This window comes from Sphaerodactylus townsendi, linkage group LG01 (assembly GCF_021028975.2).
Source record: "Sphaerodactylus townsendi isolate TG3544 linkage group LG01, MPM_Stown_v2.3, whole genome shotgun sequence".
Taxonomy (NCBI): Eukaryota; Metazoa; Chordata; class Lepidosauria; order Squamata; family Sphaerodactylidae; genus Sphaerodactylus; species Sphaerodactylus townsendi.
The window spans coordinates 183,816,551-183,836,248 of NC_059425.1; the positions used below are offsets into that span (position 1 = coordinate 183,816,551).

Sequence of the window (19,698 nt, forward strand, 5' to 3'; positions counted from 1 at the left end):
TACTGTCTCTGGCTCACTATATATATATTTTTACAAGTCCAAGGTCACCCAGCAGACTTCATGTGTAGGTGTGGGGAAACAAATCCAGTCCACCAGATAAGACTGCCACTCACATGGAGGAGTGGGGAATCAAACCCAGTTCTCCAGATTAGAGTCCACCTGCTCTTAACCACCACACCATGCTGACTCTCGTTAGTTAGTTAGTTAGTTAGTTAGTTAGTTAGTTAGTTAGTTAGTTAGTTAGTTAGTTAGTTAGTTAGTTGGAGCTCAAGCCCCTACGCCCCTACCCCTGGGCCATATCCCTGGCATACATGAACTTGAGAAACAATGATGGAGGGAGAGTTTAAAAAAAACACTGGGTAAATGTTGGGTTCAGGTTTTAAAAACCTGAAAATTTTTGGTTCAAAAGTCAAATAAAACTGATGGACATCAGCTTTATTTAGCTTCAGTGAAAATTTCTACATTTTTAAACCTGAACCTGAAATGTACTGAATAAAAAAGACTGTGCTCACCCCGAACAATCATACCACATTGCCAATGAACTCAGTGAACTGTGTCAAACTCACGGCCCTCCAGATGTTATGGCATGATGCTGGCAGGGGATGATGGGAACTGTAGTCCATAACATCTGGAGGGCTGCAAGTTTGAAACCTAGGACTCAGAAGGATATATGTGGGTTGATCCATAATCATGCTATCCAATGCAGAACTATTTCAGTCTAAACCTGTTGATTTCAGTGGGTGTAGACTGGAGCAAACCACTATGTCATTCGTTTGAATTTAAAATAGTCACCTATGTGTGTTTCCTCCTATTGATTTAGGAGCGTTTAGCGAAATGGGATGTAGCGCGCTAAAGTCCACAGGCTACTGACCACTTTATAAAGATGGTTTTCTGTATACACCACTGATGGAAAGAGATCATATGGAGAGGAAAAAATAACAGGACCATTGAAATGTATGAAGCAGCCTGTAAGGAACCAGTAAAGTCCAGACCAAAAGTAACTGTTCAAGTTCTTTATTGAGCTGGCATTCTAAGTCTATCACAAGCAATGCGGGAACTGGCCTCCCAATGTTCAAACAGCCTCTTTTACAGGCTCCCCACCAGTTCCCGCCAAAGTTAGATAAATACCTGTAATTCCCATCGGAAAACCACATTGAAACAGTTTCGCACAGACAGGCAAGAGAAACAGAAGATACAGATACTAGCAACTGCAGATACTGGAAACACTCCCCAATCTGGGTGTCCTGCCAACCTTGTCAGACGAAAACCTTCCAAGGCTAAGCAGCAACCTTACACAGCCATACTTAGCAGCAAGATCCATGACAGCAGCTAGTGGGAAAATGCCAGTCAGCCCCCAGGAATTACTGCTATATATATATTGCATGACCTGGGCTTCAAGGATGTCAATGGTATGTCAGAAAGAGGACTTTCTGCATCAGTTTTATTGATCGTTTTTGGAGAACTGGAGAGAAGGAGGCCTTGTTAAAGCTCTAAGGCCAGATTTCATAGGAGAGTATAGGTGAGCATATCAATAATCCATCTCGGCATTAAAAATCAAGCGCCAGGCCAATCGGAGGGACCGTTCCAAGTTTTTGAGATGCTCACCTGCATCTCCCGGTGTTGCTCCCATGGCTTTCTTGTGCCCTTGTCCTTTTCAGTATTCTGAAGCGGTGCTCTCTGCAGCAACATGGGCCGGTGTCATTCTTATTACCTTTACCTGTTTTATCTTTTGTGAAATTGAGCCTTTAACCAGCCCTTTCTGAGCTGCTTCTCCAACAATTGGTTACCTGTGAGACTTCTCCAGCTCATTTCGCTCAAGTAATTTGATTCCCACGTGCTTATGAAGATTGCTTTTCTGCAGAAGGCCACGCTGGAAAGGAAAAGGCCGGGGCCGTCGTCAGCGACGATGCAGCTCAAAAACGAAATACGAAACAGTTTTAAACGGCTGGAAAGCTTGCACTGTGCTCAAGCTCGCACGTCACTCATAAGCTGGCTTGATTAAGAGCAATGTGCATTTGAAAAGTAACTCATCAAAGTCCAGTTCAAATATAACCTGCTAACTTTTAACAGGGGGCTGATATGAATAACTTTCTGATGGGGTCAGACAAGAACATTTTTCCCCCTAGAGGCGCTGCAAAACCTGCAGCTGCATTATATTTTCTGCAGAGGTTGCCAACATGGCGTCCTCTAACACCTTACCTGGCACCAGTGGTGAGATTCAAAAATTTTAGTAACAGGTTCCGCTGGTGGTGGGATTCAAACAGTGGCGTAGCGCCAATGGGGCTGGGCACAACGGGGCGTGGCCAGGCATTTTGGGGGTGGGGTATTCCTGGGCGGGGCTGTGGCAAGGACGCAGGACACATGCGCCCCAGGTGCAGTTCCCCTTCACCCCACCTCTAGATTCAAATAATGACTTTTTAAAGTATTAAAAAAGCAATATACCGAAAGGTAGAGTATTATTTATTTTTTATATAATTATATTGATTGATTTTTTAAAACAATAACATAAGGAGAGAAACCAAAAACTGTTTACAATTGTTAACATTTGGGTGCTGTGTGGTTTCCGGGCTGTATGGCCGTGTTCTAGCAGCATTCTCTCCTGACGTTTCGCCTGCATCTGTGGCTGGCATCTTCAGAGGATCTGATGTTGGAAAAGCAAGTGGAGTATATATCTGTCCAGGGTGTGTGGGGAGTGTCCAGGGTGGGTGGGGAAACCTTGTCTGTGAGTAACAAAGGCCAGGATACTTCCATTCAGATGCTCCCACCAGTGACCTTGCTATCTACAGGGTTACTCCCAGGCTATAGTCTTCATTGTTACTCATACTCTCTATTCAGATGCCCTCAACTATTGACCTGGTTACCGCCTCTTTGTTACTCACAGACAAGGTTTCCCCACCCACCCTGGACACTCCCCACACACCCTGGACAGATATATACTCCACTTGCTTTTCCAACATCAGATCCTCTGAAGATGCCAGCCACAGATGCAGGCGAAACGTCAGGAGAGAATGCTGCTAGAACACGGCCATACAGCCCGGAAACCACACAGCACCCAAGTGATTCCGGCCGTGAAAGCCTTCGACAATAAATTGTTAACATATTACAAACATATCTAATTGTCTATCTCTCTCAACCCACCCCAACTAAAACATCCTATATTGCCTCCCTCCATCCCATATTCCCCTCCCTCCCTACTTTCTACTTCCCCTTCAGATTCCTACTTCCCCTTCAGATTCAGTGCCTTGATGGGGCGGGACCTTTTCCCACTGTGGAAACGTACATTGTAGGGGCATGATAAAAAAAAAACAGCGTGTAAAAGTTTAACGTTTAACTGTTTGACTTTGCAAACAGTTAATCGTTACCTGTGTAAACCATTAATGATTTAAGGTTACACGTTTGACTGTTTAATGTTTACGTCCCCTTCTGCCGGCTGATCGCAAAAGCGGAAACAAAACCAAGGAAAGGCTGTGTGCGCATCGCAGTGCTGATTGGTTGCCCAAATTCCATGTCACACTCCAGGGCGGGAAACGAGTCAGGGTTTCAACCCTCATCCCTCCCCTCGGATCAGCCCTGAACCGTGTTAATGGGGTCTATGCCACTTGCAACCCAGATTAACGGAGAGAACGAGTGCCAGAAACAGAATCTGCCATGCAAGCAATGGGGAGGTCGTCCCTCAAACCTGGTTAGTTTGTGTTCTGAAACCTGGCTAAGACGGTAGTGGGGATTCGACCAAGGATTTCTTCCCATGCTTACCCTTCTCTCGTGAAGCAGGCCGAAATACTACCCCGAATCCTGTCCAGGAATGTGAATTCCCCAGAATCTGATTTTAGGAGGTATTTTGGCCTGCCACAGGAGCAGAAAATGTCAAACACCGTTATTTTATGTTATAAAATTTCTATTTTTAAAAAAATCCAAGCCACCTTTTTTCTTTCAGGGTTTATTTTTATCCCGTCTTTCTTCCCAAGGGGCGCTCCATGCAGCTTACATAATTCTCCTCTTCTTTATACCTTCACAACAACCCTTTGAAGTAGGTTGGGCTGAGAGTGTGTGGACTAGCTCAGGGCCACTTAGGAATCCTCCAGGGCAGAGTAGGGATTCGAACCTGTGTTTCCCAGATCATAACACGACACCTTAAATATTACACCATGCCGCTCCATGGGTGAAAATCCTTGTGGAAATGTTAACCTGGGTCCTTGCAGTGGTGGGATCCAAAAAATTTAGTAACAGGTTCCCTCGCCAGCCCCCCCTCAGCAAAGGGGGCAGAGGCAAACCTGAGCCCTGGGCAAAACCTGAGTTGGATGCCCCCCCATGGGCAGCCACCCCACCACGACCCCCCCCCCAAAAAAGTTTTGCACCAGGTCATTTCTAAATCATCATCACGTTATAGAAAATGCCCCAACTCACAAATCTGAACACAGCAATGGTGAAACACACAGGTTCTTTGATAGAGACTGGTAAGATAAAAGGTACGAAAGGCTGAGAATCAATGAATTGCAGTACCTGAAAGGGATTAACCCAGTTCAGGGAGTTACATTATTAGTTGCAATTGCTATATGGAACCTTCACGTTCAAAGGCAGGATGCCTCTCGGGGAGGCGAGGGCGTGGAGATGGAAAAGCGGACCCAATTAGTAACCCCCTCTCGGCACACACAAATGATTAGTAACCCCCTCTCGGGAACTGGTGAGAACCTGCTGGATCCCACCACTGGGTCCTTGCCAGCGTCAAACGTCTGTGTTTCAGTAGTGTGTATGAACTATGTGACTACGTTTGTCCATCAGAATGTTTTGTCTGTTTTTGTGTGCCGACTTTATCACAGTCCCAAGCAAGGACATTGTTACAAGGGGCAAGCATTAACTTTTGGAAAGTAAATTATTCTTGCCTGAGGAAAAAATGTTCTTTTCAAACTGGGCCGTACATGAACGTCTATACTCTTTGGTTGAGTAAAATACTGTTCCGGCACTGTTGTTCATTGTAATTTGTCATCATTGTAGCACAAAAGCACAAGACAGGGGAACAATGTACTGCAATATCTCAGATTACTTTGCTTAACGGTGGATGGTATTAATTGAAACTTGCTTGTTGACAGTACATTGTGGAGATGTATTGGAAACACAATTCATTTGCAAAATAATCTTATCTGTGGATGCAACCATGCAAATTCCATTTAAAAGAATGGTTTCTGTACATCAGCAAATATAGCATATGGTCAATGAATCCTGTAAAGAAAGCCAGTGTGGCGCAGTGGTTAAGAGCAGGTGCACTCTAATCTGGAGAACCAGGTTTGATTCCCCACACTGCCACTTGGTCTGTGGAGGCTTATCTGGTGAACTAGATTAGCTTGTGCACTCTAACACATGCCAGCTAGGTGACCTTGGGCTAGTCGCAGTTCTTCTGAGCTCTCTCAGCCCCACCTACTTCCCAGGGTGTTTGTTGTGAGGGGGGAAGGGAAAGAAGTTTGTAAGCCCCTTTGAGTCTCCTTACAGGAGAGAAAGGGGGGATATAAATCCAAATTCTTCTTCTTCTTCTTCTTCTTCTTCTTCTAAATGTACCTCCTGAAAATCAAACTGTCAAAACCTAGGCAGCGTGGCATCCTTTTAAAGTCACTGACTTCAGTGGACTTAGCCCATAGCTGAGAACAGCAATGGTGTTCCATTGGACCGACTTCACTTACCTCCCTCCCTTCTGTTTCCTACCCTGATTCAACTTAACATATTGATGTGCGTGGCTACTGGTTACAATTGATACCCTTGATTTTAAAGCACCAAGGTTTTAGTGTGTGATGTGTATTATGGAATTGTTTATCCATTTTTATGGGTTTTATTGTATGACAGTGTTCAGGATGGCCAATTTCTTCTTTGTAAACCACCCTGAGTCTGTTTGAGAAAGGACGGCCTAGAAGGCATATGAAGAAACAAAGAGTCCATTCTTGAACCCAGAAGTAAAGAAACACAGGTGGATGTTTGTTTGTTTGTTCGGCTTAAGGGCTGCCCTTCTCCATATGGACTCAGGGCAACTTTCAACAATCAGTTTCAATAAAACAATAAAATAAATAAGACGGACCTGTTCTGCCAGGCATTTGGCCAGCCTGGTTAAACACATCACTGCCATTTCATCGGGCCTCCCATGGGCATAAAGGTGGGTAGGGGGGAGTGATAAAACTTCCATCTGATGCTATACAGTTCCTGGTTTTATTATTAATTAGTTGTTTTATGTTATGTTTTATGCCCTGAGCCCCTAGGGGGAAGGCAGTTTAGAAATCCAATTACTACTACTACTACTACTACTACTACTACTAATAATAATAATAATCATAATCATAATCATAATCATCATCATCATCATCATCATCATCATCATCATCATCATCATCATCATCATCATCATCATCATCATCACGCTGGGCGCCATCCTGAAAACACTAGGGCAGCACTTGAAACATCTTCGAATTGACAAAATTAACTTCGGTCAAATTCAGAAGGCAGCCCTGCTGGGATCTGCACGAATACTATGCCGATACATTACAACTTCCGAGGCTTCTGGGTGAGGCTCGAATTGTAATGAAGGCCAACAACCAGCTAAAGATCTGGCAGCTTTGAAATCTACAACAACAACAACAACAACAACAACAACAACAACAACAACAACAACAACAACAACAACAACAACAACAACAACAATAATAATAATAATAATAATAATAATAATAATAATAATAATAATAATAATAATAATAATAAATCTGAATAGCAGACAGTAACCCCCATGAAACCCAGAAACCATTCATTCCCCACACAAGGAAGGATGGAGAAAGAGAGAAGGTGAAGGGGAAGCAGGTGGAAGAGGGGAAAGGGGTTAGATTAACATTCGTTCTCATTAGGTTCCATGCTTGTGCACTCTGATCATCTTTGACGCCCTGCTTCGAGGGCCAGTGCCACTTAAAATTAGATCGGGAGACGCCAGAGAAAAGACCTTCATCGTCACGGCCCCTATACAAACCCAAAAGGTTACTGTGCATGCACAGACCTGCCACAAAGAGATTTTGATGCTGAAAACGTCTTCTTCCTCCACATGGCTTTCCTACCTTTTCTGGGATAAAAGGCAGGGGCATAGTGCCTGTCCCCCAGTTCTCTTTTTTCAAACAGAGACAGACCATCATTCCATCTAGTCCTTGGACACTCTCCTTTGACTGGCAGCTGCTCTCCAAAATGTTGCCACCTAAGATTCAGACACTGAACCGCGAGCCTTACCTACAAAAAGATGTGTTCTTCTACAGCTGTGCAGTCCTGTAGGGCAAAGTGTGAGGCAGTGCCATTTTATTATTAGTGCTTTTGAGAATAGCGTAGAGTACCATCAACTGTAATTCAGAGGTGTGATCCAGCAGGTTCTCACCAGTTCCCGAGAGTGGGTTACTAATTATTTGTGTGTGCCGAGAGGGGGTTACTAATTGGGTCCGCTTTTCCATCTCCACGCCGTCGCCTTCCCGAAAGGCATCCTGCCTTTGAATGTGAAGGTTCCATATAGCAATTGCGACTAATAATGTAACTCCCTGAACTGGGTTAATCCCTTTCAGGTACTGCAATTCATTGATTCTCAGCCTTTCGTACCTTTTATCTCACCAGTCTCTATCAAAGAACCTGTGTGTTTCACCATTGCTGTGTTCAGATTTGTGAGTTGGGGCATTTTCTATAACGTGATGATGATTTAGAAATGACCTGGTGCAAAAAAATTTTGGGGGGTCGTGGTGGGGTGGCTGCCCATGGGGGGGGCATCCAACTCAGGTTTTGCTCAGGGCTCAGGTTTGCCTAGATACGCCTCTGCCCCCTTTGCTGAGCGAGGGCTGGCGAGGGAACCTGTTACTAAAATTTTTGGATCTCACCACTGCTGTAATTACTTTATGTGTGAAATTTATTTGGACATTTATACCCTGCTTTTCTGGGGAACCAAAGCAGTGCGTGTTGTCTTCCCCCCGCATTTTACTCTCACGATCACTTTGTGAGGCAAGTTAGGTTGAGAGAAAATGACTGGCCGAAGACCACTAAATAAGCTTCCATGGCCAAATAGAGATTTGAACTGGGGTCACCAGATCCTAACCCAGTACTCTTAACGTGGAGTCCACCTTTTTGAGCCTACAGGCTTTATTAGACTTGGAATTCTGAGACCGGATACTAGGCATTACAAAATGGCAGCTGTAGGTGGTGGAGCTAAACACAAAATGGCTGCGACCGGAGGCAGAGCCAACCGCAGCATGTCAGGAAGTGAAGTGTAACTCTCATAGTATCTCTTCAACATTTCTGACAGAAACTGCTTAATATGACACTTTTGAATGAACACATTGTTTAAAAAATAAGTCTCTTGCATATCTGCAGCATACGTTTAATCAGACAGTGGTGGTAGCTATTGCCAAAACAATATTAAAAAAAAAATCTACACAGCCAAATCCAATTGCCAATAAAAACCTTGCTGTACAAAAATCCCAGCAGCGTGGTGTCTATGTATTCATATCGATACTATAAAGCATAGGTGTCAAATTCACGGCCCTCCAGATGTTATGGACTACAGTTCCCATCATCCCCTGCCAGCGTGAGGCTGGCAGGGGATGCTGGGAACTGTAGTCCATAACATCTGGAGGGCTCCGAGTTTGACACCTATGCTATAAAGGTTCAACTCAGAAACTTCTAGATACAGTCTTGAAGGGTAAAATCCATCTCCTGTCAAAGGTACCAGTCAGAATGAGTGGGCCCAAAGGGGTATCATGTCTTCCTCAATTCTCTTTCACTCTTCCATACGAAGCCTGCTGGCTGACATTCTCTCTGAGGTCTCTCAGCCCCACCTACCTCACAAAGTGTCTGCTGTGGGGAGAGGAAGGGAAGGAGTTTGTAAACCGCTTTGACACTCCCTACAGTTGAGAAAAGCAGGGTATAAATCAGAGGTGGAATCCAGCAGGTTCTCACCAGTTCCCAAGAGTGGGTTACTAATTATTTGTGTGTGCCAAGAGGGGGTGACTAATTGGGTCTGCTTTTCCGTTAGAAATTCCATTAGGTCCAAAAATCATAAAGTCCTGTTGTTTCCTATGTGGCTGGTTAGCGAAGGTAGAAAACGGGACAATTCTCCCTGTTGGGCTGTTTTAAAAACATGTTTTAGAAATATGGTAAAGTTCCTTGTTTAAGGAAAGTATCCTTCTTTTGATTTCTAGAAACAAAATTAAGTATTTGAAAGTATTAAGTATTTGACAGGCAGTCAATTAGAGGAGAAGTAGTTGTTTCTGTTGGCAGTAGACAATAGGACTTGCTATAATGAGTTTAAATTATGGACAGAAAAATACCAGCTGGAAATTAGGAACTTTTTTTTTACAGTAAGAGTTTTTTTACAGTAACAGAGAAAATATTAATGCCCGCCCCCGGAATGCTCGGCCACGTCCATGTCGTGCCCCGCACAACCCCATTGGCACTACGCCACTGTTTGAATCCCACCACCATGGGAACCTGTTACTAAAATGTTTGGATCCCACCACTGGTATAAATCCAAACTCCTCTCCTTCTCAACCGTTTAGGTATTGTTTTTCTCCCAAATCAGGAACGTTTACCTGTTCTGCTCCTGAATATGTATGCATAAAAATCCTTCCAGCATGTGACACTGTTGTTTCTTCATCTGTCTTTGCTTAGGTTTTCCAAATGAACCCGCTGCCGTCATTGCGCTTACCACCATCAAAGAATGGTTGAACAAGAATCATCAGGAGGTATGGCTCTTCGGAGATCTTGATGTTGAGTTTCCTATATCTCTTGATGTTTAGTTTCATTTATGCAGATGTGGTGTGAAGTAAGCTCTGGTGTGTCTGGGAGTATTTGTGGCGCAGCCACATTATATCCAAATGCCTGTGTTTCAAAACTAGTGTGCGGCTTATGAACTGCGGTTGCTGTTGTGGAGGGTGTATTGTTTAGCTCACGATTTTGATTTTGTCAAACGTGAGAAAGGCTGTGTGCCCTGGTAGCTCTGAAACTGCCATATGTATACACCTGAAGATGGTTGAAAGATCCCAGCAACCGGCCAATGATTCTTTGAGGTAGATTCTCTGTGTACCTGAGAATATTTTGTGTTGGTGGTAGACTTGTAGAAACCAAAATAGCAATTTTCTGTGGGTTTATTATTTACAGTTATTTTTTTCTTCAGGACATACTACGAATCTGAGTCAAAAAAAAGGCATTCCGACTTGTTTGCAGCAATTCAAAAATTGCCATGATAAATTTCAAATTGTAAATGGTTTTTTTTTTTACTGATCTCACAAAAGTGTACTTGTTAACATGGGAGGCCTCTCTGTGTGTGTCTGTTTTGCTTTAAAGAAAATGTTGTATCTACTGTATTTTACTAACTGCCAGTTACTAAATTTAGCACCAGTAGATGTAGTAAAAAACCACTAGAATAGATGGCTTTAAAATGGAATTAGGTACATTTATGGGGGATAGGTTCATCTGTGGCTGCTAGCTATGGTTAGTAAAAGAGAACTCAGTATTTAAAGGCAGTAAGTCTTTGGGTATCAGTATTAGAAGATACATCAGAGAAAGGCCTCTATGCTGTATTCAGTGGTTTTCCAGGGAACTTGGTTGGTCACCTTGCGAAACAGGATACTGTAATGTGTTTCAGAAAAAGATGTTAGTAGGGTTGAATATCCCCCTGTCACAGAACTCAACATGCCGGACCTTCTTTGTTATAGAGTGCTCTGCCCAGGTCCTAGTGCCTACCTAGCCCTGTTCCCCCCCATCCGCTTGAAGGTAAAAATAAATTTTGTCATTCATGCACTTACCATGTTCAATAATACACAAATATACTGGTTTTGACAAAGGCAGCACATAAAAATGAATGATAATTCTCATATTTGTTTGGAACTATATTCTAATGCAGAAGCATACAATTTTCTTGACTGCTGACCCTCAACTGACTGTACGAACACCTGTTTCTGAGACAGAATACAGATTAGACAGACCATTGGTTTGATCCAGCTTGACTGTTCTTGTGTCCTTATCTGGAGCATCCATCTAAGGCGGTTGCCTTTGGATAGAGAGAAAAGAACAAACTCCCCATAATACACTCCTGTATAACCTTCACGGTCTCTTTTTTTGTCATCTTCTTTTAATCCCTCTGACAAGATATGCATCATTACATTGAATCGTTGCAACGGGTGGAAGAAAGATGAAAGAGTAACTGAAATTATTGTGATGATGTAAATGCAAGACAGCCAAACGGTTTTGTCATGGATGAAGTTGCGCTGCGTTGTTAATTGCAGGTCTTTGAATTAGCCGTCCACTGCATGACACAATTCAAGGGTATGCTGAATCGTAGTAACAGCTACAGAGATTTCACGTATGCATTTGTCAGACTTCAAAGGGACGTTGTCACAGATGGGACAGGTTACAGGATACAAAGGTGACCTGAGAGCTAAAGGTGTCTCCTTTTTTTGTATTAGGTAAAGCAAGAAAGTCGGCTGGAAAAATGCAACTAAAACCTGTTACATTCTTATTGGGGATATGTATTAGTTAATATAGCAAAATGGCACAGTCATGGATGAGTGGTCTTGCATGCAGTAAACAAATCCCCAAATATATTACAAAACGGTAAAACTTTCTTTCATGGAAGTTGAACCACTGCACATTCGTGTTGCAGCTAAAAGGGGAGAGATATCCCTAATCTAAAGAATACTATTTGATATCACAATTGGACGGCTAACCCTGGAACATGTGTGTGCAAATAAGATGGTGTAGCTTCTACAGGAGAGATTTGTAGATGTGTCCTGCTCTTTCCAGGGCCACAACGAAAGCGAAAGAACATAAAAGAAAACAGTCCTGCGACAACGCCAAGCGTAGCTGATGTTTGAGTTGTTTCGTTATAATAATGGCTCTGACGTTGAGCGCTTCTTTTTGATTTCAAAACTGGAGCAAAGGCTAGAATCTTGAGCACAGTTCCTTGGTTGTAACTTGCATGGAAAATAAAGGTATTTATCCTTTAGTACTGAGTAACAGTAACAAAGAACCTTTATTGGCATAACAACATTATATACACAGATCCACTTAACCAAGTAGAGGGGAACTAAAATAAATGTACAGGTCGAGAAGGCTGATGTTCGGGATTTGCTCCTAAAGCGCTGTTTTATATACAAATCCAAAAATTGGGTGACTGCGTCATTTGCATCACTACTGGGGCTGTCCAACAGAAAGGTAATCTTTTGCAAGTCAGATGCATACTCTTTTTTGAGTAGCAGGGGTGACAAGTATTTGACTCTGGGTACTGTGTAAAGTGGACAATAAAGTAAAATATGGTCTATAGAGTCAACACAATTCCCGTTGCATATGCATAGTCTTTGGCGGCAAGGGGTTTTAGTGAATCTTCCTGTTGATACGGCTGATGGAAAGGCATTGCAACGGGCCAACATCATTGCTCTACGGAGCCTGGGCGACTTTATCTGAATTTGCAGGTATGGCTGAGCCCCCTTCTTACCTTCAATGTAGGTGTGATACCTATGGGGAGCTAAAGGGAGAACAAGTCCCTGGAAGCCTTTTCCAAAGAGTAGGATCACGATGTTCCTGGTCGGCAGCCTTCTCTTTAGAAGTTGGAATCTTGAGGCACAGGCTAGAACGAAGGTAGGAACCTGTGACTCTCAGGAGATGTTTGGAGACTTCCGCAGATTCCCATCCGGCCCGGCCAGCCTGGCCCGGTGGCCATGCTGGCAGGGCTTGAAATGTGAGATTCCTCTGGGCTGCACAGGTTCCTGAGCTAAAGGCTCTTGAAACACTGTGGCTGAGAATCTTGAGCACAGTTCCTTGGTTGTAACTTGCATGGAAAATAAAGGTATTTATCCTTTAGTACTGAGTAGTTAAAACAAGCTAGCACTCTTGTGAGGTTGTTGGAAATCACCCCCTATTTGGATGGAAGTTATTGGATGCCAGGTGCAGAACTCGGCGTGGAGAACTATACAAGCAGATTGACCATTGCAGGCTGAAAACTAGTTTATGCAAAGCCCTGAGGGGGAAAAATATGCAGTAAGTAGTGACTCGTATTTAGTTGTTCTTTACGAATTGCTGCGGTCCGATTTTGAAATACAGCCCTTAGTGGAACTAATGTCTGCCCATGGTTTATGCTGAGGCATGCTGACTTGCAGCCCGAGGGCAAATTGAGTTTGGAGGTTAGCAAATGGCGTTTTATATTATGAGCCCAGAAATCCTTTGCAATTGAGTCCACCCAAATGGCATTAGTCAGCAGTACTGAGATAATTTGTTGCCGCTCGCCCAGGCTATCTCTTGTAGCGAACTACGTTTTTGCGTTTCACAAAGTGCCGCGACGGTTTAATGGAAACCTCTGGCTCGTCGAAGAGAACTGGGTCCCGTCTCGCAGGAAATTATCCTGTGGGAATTGGTTGAAGAAAAGGCCCGTTAAACCCTCTCGGATGGAGAGAATGGCTCCTTTTGTGATAATCTGACAAGCTTTAGAGATACTGTCAAGCTTAGATCATTTGACAAGCTCCGCGATATTGTCACTTGTTTCCTCATTAGAATGTCACAAAGGAGCTGGAGCACGTTGTGATTCCTCGTGTCAGTGTACTTTTCCGTTTTCTCGGTAGGGGTCTTGGAAGTGGTACAGTGATTCTAGTTGGTTTCGTGGCCTGCCTTCTGTCAACAGGGATCTTCACAATTATGACAAAAGGACTTAATTGAATTAGCTGATTTGGTGAAATCCACCGCTCCCGGACCCTTCTGTTGCAACAAAAGGACGTAATTAGCAGATTTGGTGAAATCCACCTCCCGGACCTCTCAGTCATGACAGTAGACTTAATTAAATTAGCTGATTTGGGGAAATTCAACAGCTCCCAGACTCCTCTTAGTTGTTGTTTTTTTCTTCTGAAGGTGGAACTTTTTGGGGGGGAGGAGCAGATGAATGGAACAGCAGTGGCGTAGGAGGTTAAGGGCACGTGTATCTAATCTGGAGGAACCGGGTTTGATTCCCATCTCTGCCGCCTGAGCTGTGGAGGCTTATCTGGGGAATTCAGATTTGCCTGTACACTCCCACACACGCCAGCTGGGTGACCTTGGGCTAGTCACAGCTTCTCGGAGCTCTCTCAGCTCCACCTACCTCACAGGGTGTTTGTTGTGAGAGGGGAAGGGCAAGAAGATTGTAAGCCCTTTTGAGTCTTCGGAGTCTTTTGGACCTTCGGAGATTTGAGTGGCTGTTTGGATTTTTTAAAATGTTGTTTCGGGAGCAGTTGCAGCCACAGCGCCGTGCCACACCACAGCTTTGTGACTGAAGGTAAGTCATGGCAGCCATTTTGTGGCTGGCTCCGTCCCCTGAAGCAGACATTTTGGGTCAGCCATTTTGCGTGAATGCTCACCACCCTATGTCAGGATTCCAAAGGTGCCTTCTGACTCATGAAAATTGGGGATATCTGAAAAGCTGGGTACTGGGCTGACTCCATGGACACCATTGACGTATTCTTTTCTGTTTGCTTACTTAAATTTGTTCTAGATTTATATTGTTTATTTTTTTTGTAAGTTGGCTTTGGGTCCCCATTGAGGGGAAAAAAATGTAATGTAGCCCTGATTTTGCAAAACCCTGTTTTGCAAATTTTTTGTGACACAGGTCCTCATTCTGACTCAATGCTTTAGAAAGCACCGAGAATATGCTGCCACAGGAGGTGGTGATGGCCACTAACCTGGATAGCTTTAAAAAGGGCTTGGACAGATTTATGGAGGAGAAGTCGCTCTATGGCTACCAATCTTGATCCTCTTTGATCTGAGATTGCAAATGCCTTAGCAGACCAGGTGCTTGGGAGCAACAGCCGCAGAAGGCCATTGCTTTCACATCCTGCACGTGAGCTCCCAAAGGCACCTGGTGGGCCACTGCGAGTAGCAGAGAGCTGGACTAGATGGACTCTGGTCTGATCCAGCAGGCTTGTTCTTATGTTCTTAATGATTTGCTTCACAACGTATGAGCATTTTTGTTGGGTTGCATGTTTGTATAATCAGAAATAAACCTTTGCACGTAGTCTCATTTGGAAGGATTAGCTGCAGAGTCTTTATAATGGCAACAAAAAATTGGTTTGCTATTTCGGTTGCTTTTTCCTGCAAGCATGATTATATTAGCAACCCCGTGTTCCCGTTTTAAAACAGTGTTCTCATGGGTAGCTTAAAAATGAGCTGCTTTCTATTTCTACGTTCTAATTAAGGTGGTAATCACCCAGCTGCTGATTGAAATGAAAATCAGCCCGTCATCCTACTGTCACCTTGCCTAAGTCAATAATGGGGAAAGTTGCTTTTCAGTGTTACCCAAAAAATAAATGATTTGCTTACCGCATACTACTTCTCTTGGGCTGGCTTCAAAGAGAACCAAGCATTCTCTCCAAAGGCTACACTTAAATACCATCTGACCAGACAAGTCATATTGACGGGTGATGAAGAAGCTATCAAGGTAATCACATTTTTTATGGGGCCTTCAGACTTGATCCTACCTTAGTTTGCTATTTTAATGAGGCATTTTCCCCTTGCTTCTTTAATTATGATATCCCATTTAGAAGAAGATGAAAGTTGCTGTCTCCAGAGAATTTGTAGGTATGAACACTGATATATGCTTAGGACATGGAGAAGATGATAAATACAGTGAGGCCTCCTTGAAGATAACAGAATACTCCATTGCCTAACCTAAATGCCCCAGGCTAGCCCAGTCTCACCCCATCTTGGAAGCTAAGCAGAGTCAGCTGTGGTTAGTACTTGGATGGGAGAACACCAAGGAAATCCAGGGTTGCCATGAATGACTCTTGCCTTGAAAACATCTTGAGAGTCTTCCGTTAAGTTAGCCGCAATCCCCGCGGTTGAAATACTTCCATTGCTTTTGAACGCCAAAAGAATTGGGCACATCTTTCTTAGCTGTTAGCTCTGCCAGAATCCCACTAGGGGAAGCTAGCTACATCAGATTGCCCTCTGTAATGAGAAACCTTTTTGGTATTTAGGTGTTGCAATGCAATAACCTCAAAGTCTCTTGGATTTCCAGGGCTATAGGTTCAGGCTGGATCTGCATGTTGTTGGACATCATACGTTTGTAATCATTCAGCTCTTGGATTTTGCTAACTGGACAGAAAAACATTGGAGGAGAATCAGTAGGATGGCACTGTGTCTAACAGCGTGTGGATCCAGCCTAAATTTGGCTATTGAGGTTTCCTGGCATGATCCAGATAGACAAATGCATCAGAGCTTGAGGGCTGCTAATGTACCCTAAAACCACATAATTCAGTCCTGCAGTAGCAATTTGTGATAGAACAATACATGTTCTGCCAGCTCTTTCAACTTGACTACGTGTCCTGATTGTAGGAACTCCTGTGTGGAAAATTCCTGAGAGATATGCTGGGGGAGAGTGGAATTTGGGGAGTGGAGACAACAGCATTCTAGGACTTTGGTTTCTCCTAGACTCTATGGTACACTATAGAGTCTGCCCTCTGAAGCTGCTGTACCTTTCAAAGAAATTTATCTCAGTACTCTGGAGATCAGTTATAATTTCAGGAGATCTCCCAACTGCACTTGAACATTGGCAAATCTACCTGACCCATATCTTCTGAGAAGTGTCCACAGCTTATATGTAGTGTGTAATGGTAGCCATGGCAAATGACTAAACTGAAGCTATCAGACTTTGGTTACATCATGACAAGACAAGACTTACTACAAAAGACAATAATGTTAGGCAAAGCTGAAGGCAACAAGAAAAGAGTAAGACCCAACATGAGATGGATTGACTGAATAAAGGAAGCCACGCCCTTTGACCTGAGCAAGGTGGTTAAGGATATGACATTTTGGAGGTCATTAATGTACAGAGTCACATACGTTGGAAACAACTTGATGCCATTTAATTTGCACAGCTATATTTTTTGTGTGTGGAGTTACCTTTGCTGTCTGGAGAGGGAGGCATATCCTAGTTTTTAAACCACACCACCCATCCATGCTACACCGGACTTCCAGATGAGGATATCCAGAGCCCTGGCTGCAGGTTTCAGGCTGGACAACTTTAAACCTGCATTTTTTAAAAATCACTTTAAACTCAGAATAGCAACTTCTCTAGCAGTTTCGTGGTATTTGCATTGCGTGACGCTTTGGCTGCCTGCAAAGGGAAAGCAGCAAAAGTACTGGAATCCAGCTAATACCTCTTTGTAGAGCTTTGCGTATGGCTAGCGTATTATTATAAATAATGAATTCTTAAATTCTTATTAATTTACTGAATTAAAGGTGCCACTAATGCGGAACGCTAATATGGGTTCTTGGATGTTTGTTGTTGGCTGGCCATTTGACATGTAGGTACTTTATGTTTTACTTTGCACTGCTGACTAGGAATAACAGGAACAATAAACCTTCTCTCTGAAATCAAAGTGTAATTAAGTTCCATGTGTTTTTGTACTGTCCTGATATTTAAAATATTTAAGAGTTTTCATATATTTGTAAACGATGGCAGCGAAATTAGACCAATCTAAGCAGCTTTCCACCTTGCTGGGGTTTCTTTATTCCAGTATTTCACTGCTATAGCTTGATCCCAGTTAGAAAAGGGAAAGCATGTAGAATGGCCTCATTGTGCGGTACTGATTTGTTTGTTCTAATTGTAGCAGATATGCTGTGCTTCATGCAGTCATGGGAGAATTTGCTTTCTTAAAAGTTTTCTTCTTCATTCATGTCTATTTGGCCTACAAGCATCTTTGGAATTCTGACACAGGTCCATTCCAGGAGCAGCAGTGGAGTAGGAGGTTAAGAACTCAGGTATCTAATCTGGAGGAACCGGGTTTGATCACCAGCTCTGCCGCCTGAGCTATGTTTTATCTGGGGAATTCAGATTAGCCTGTGCACTCCCACACCCGCCAGCTGGGTGACCTTGGGCTAGTCACAGCTTCTCAGAGCTCTCTCAGCCCCACCTACCTCACGGGGTGTTTGTTGTGAGGCGGGAAGGGCAAGGAGATTGTAAGCCCCTTTGAGTTCTCCTGCAGGAGAGAAAGGGGGGATATAAATCCAAACTCTTCTTCTTCCTCCTCACAACACAAACAAAAAGTTTTGGAGACTGAAAAGAAAACATTTCCTGAGGGATGTTTACACAGCTTTTTGCTCAAAGCATTTGGAAAACGTTCTATTTTCTCCTCAAAACATTTTATTTTGAAAATGCTAAACTAGCGACATTTTTCCCTGAAACATGTTCAAAATGTTTTATGTTTGCTGTGCAGAGGGCAGGTATCATTTTAATTGTAAGAGCTCTGCCCTTTTCCACACAGCAAATGTATAACAAGTTGCAGTCAGGATAAAGGAACCCATTTTCTTGTTTTCACGTTCACATGCATCCATGCAGGCAGTGATTGGAGCCCACGGAAACTGTCCGGGGTTGCTGCCGTGACTTCGCGTGTAGACAAGTCTATTTTTAACATTACACCCCACACATGGGTAGCTATGCAGGCATGACCCTCTCAGCCATGCCGATGCCCCACGATACAACCATCTGCACCTGCATAGCTATGCAGATGCAAGCCCCCAATTTTTTTTAAAGGAAAAGGGAGGAAAATAAAAGTATCTCCTGCCTGACTGTTCGCTTGCAACCTGGGATTTTAGAAAAGGATTGCTTGTTTAGTGATTTTAAAAAAAAATCTGTTTTTTTAAAAAAATAACATGGCACAGACTTGTTTTGGGGGTGGGATCTGTGCGAAGTCCCTCCCAATGGATTATTTAGCATCCTACACTTGCGTTTGTTGGCCCGTGTGGAAGAGGCCACATGCTTTCATTTTGTTGCCCCCGCCATTTTGTGCCGCCGGCGATTCTCCGTGCTGCTCGCCAATTGCGGAGTTTTCCCCAGGTACGTTTCCTCTCCTGGCATCGTTGCTGGGTGACCTTTCACCAATTTAAGTACACGAATCAAGTCAGCTTTGCCTGCCGATTTCAGCAATGTGTCACTTTCCCTTTTCTATTTTCAGGGAGACAGCGACAGAAACTCAAAATGAGCACATACATAGTGATTCTTGTATCGAGTCTCTGTAGCTGCCTCTCGGAAAGTAGAAAAGGGAAAGCAACATGTTACTGCCAGTGACAGGTGGGGGAAAAAGAATTGTTTTCACCCGAAAAGCTTTATTTTCCCATGCTGTGCAGAGAAAAAAGCCCAAGTAATTCTTTTGAAATTGTGTGTGTGCGTGTGTGCGTGTGTGCGTGTGTGTGTCAGTGCACTGTGATATCGGCTGTCCTCAGGGCTAGGTGACCATTTGACAGCAATGCTGATTCTCTTAACTTAGGCAGATCAAGAGAGGGAGGGCAGGAAAGATGAGTCAGGGCTTGGCTTTTCTGGCCAGTATTATTAGAACTGGTGGCCTCTAATCTGTAGAACCAAGAGCAGCAGTGGCGTAGGAGGGTTAGAAGCTAAATTAAGAGCTCGTGTATCTAATCTGGAGGAACCGGGTTTGATTCCCAGCTCTGCCGGCTGACCTGAGGAGTCCCCCCCCACCCCCCCCCCCCCCCACCCCCCCCCCCCCCCACCCCCCCCCCCCCCCACCCCCCCCCCCCCCCACCCCCCCCCCCCCCCACCCCCCCCCCCCCCCACCCCCCCCCCCCCCCACCCCCCCCCCCCCCCACCCCCCCCCCCCCCCACCCCCCCCCCCCCCCACCCCCCCCCCCCCCCACCCCCCCCCCCCCCCACCCCCCCCCCCCCCCACCCCC

The 19,698-nt window shown here is 44.1% G+C and overlaps 1 protein-coding gene across 1 annotated transcript in view; it reads left to right on the plus strand.

Annotated features, from left to right (window-relative positions):
• The window catches only part of MACROD2 (mono-ADP ribosylhydrolase 2), a 1,251,138-nt gene that overhangs the window by 926,735 nt on the left and 304,705 nt on the right, over positions 1-19,698 (plus strand). The window contains exon 8 of the mRNA XM_048506382.1: positions 9,664-9,737. Coding sequence (XP_048362339.1) covers positions 9,664-9,737 — 74 coding nt within the window. The remainder of the gene's footprint in view (positions 1-9,663; positions 9,738-19,698) is intronic.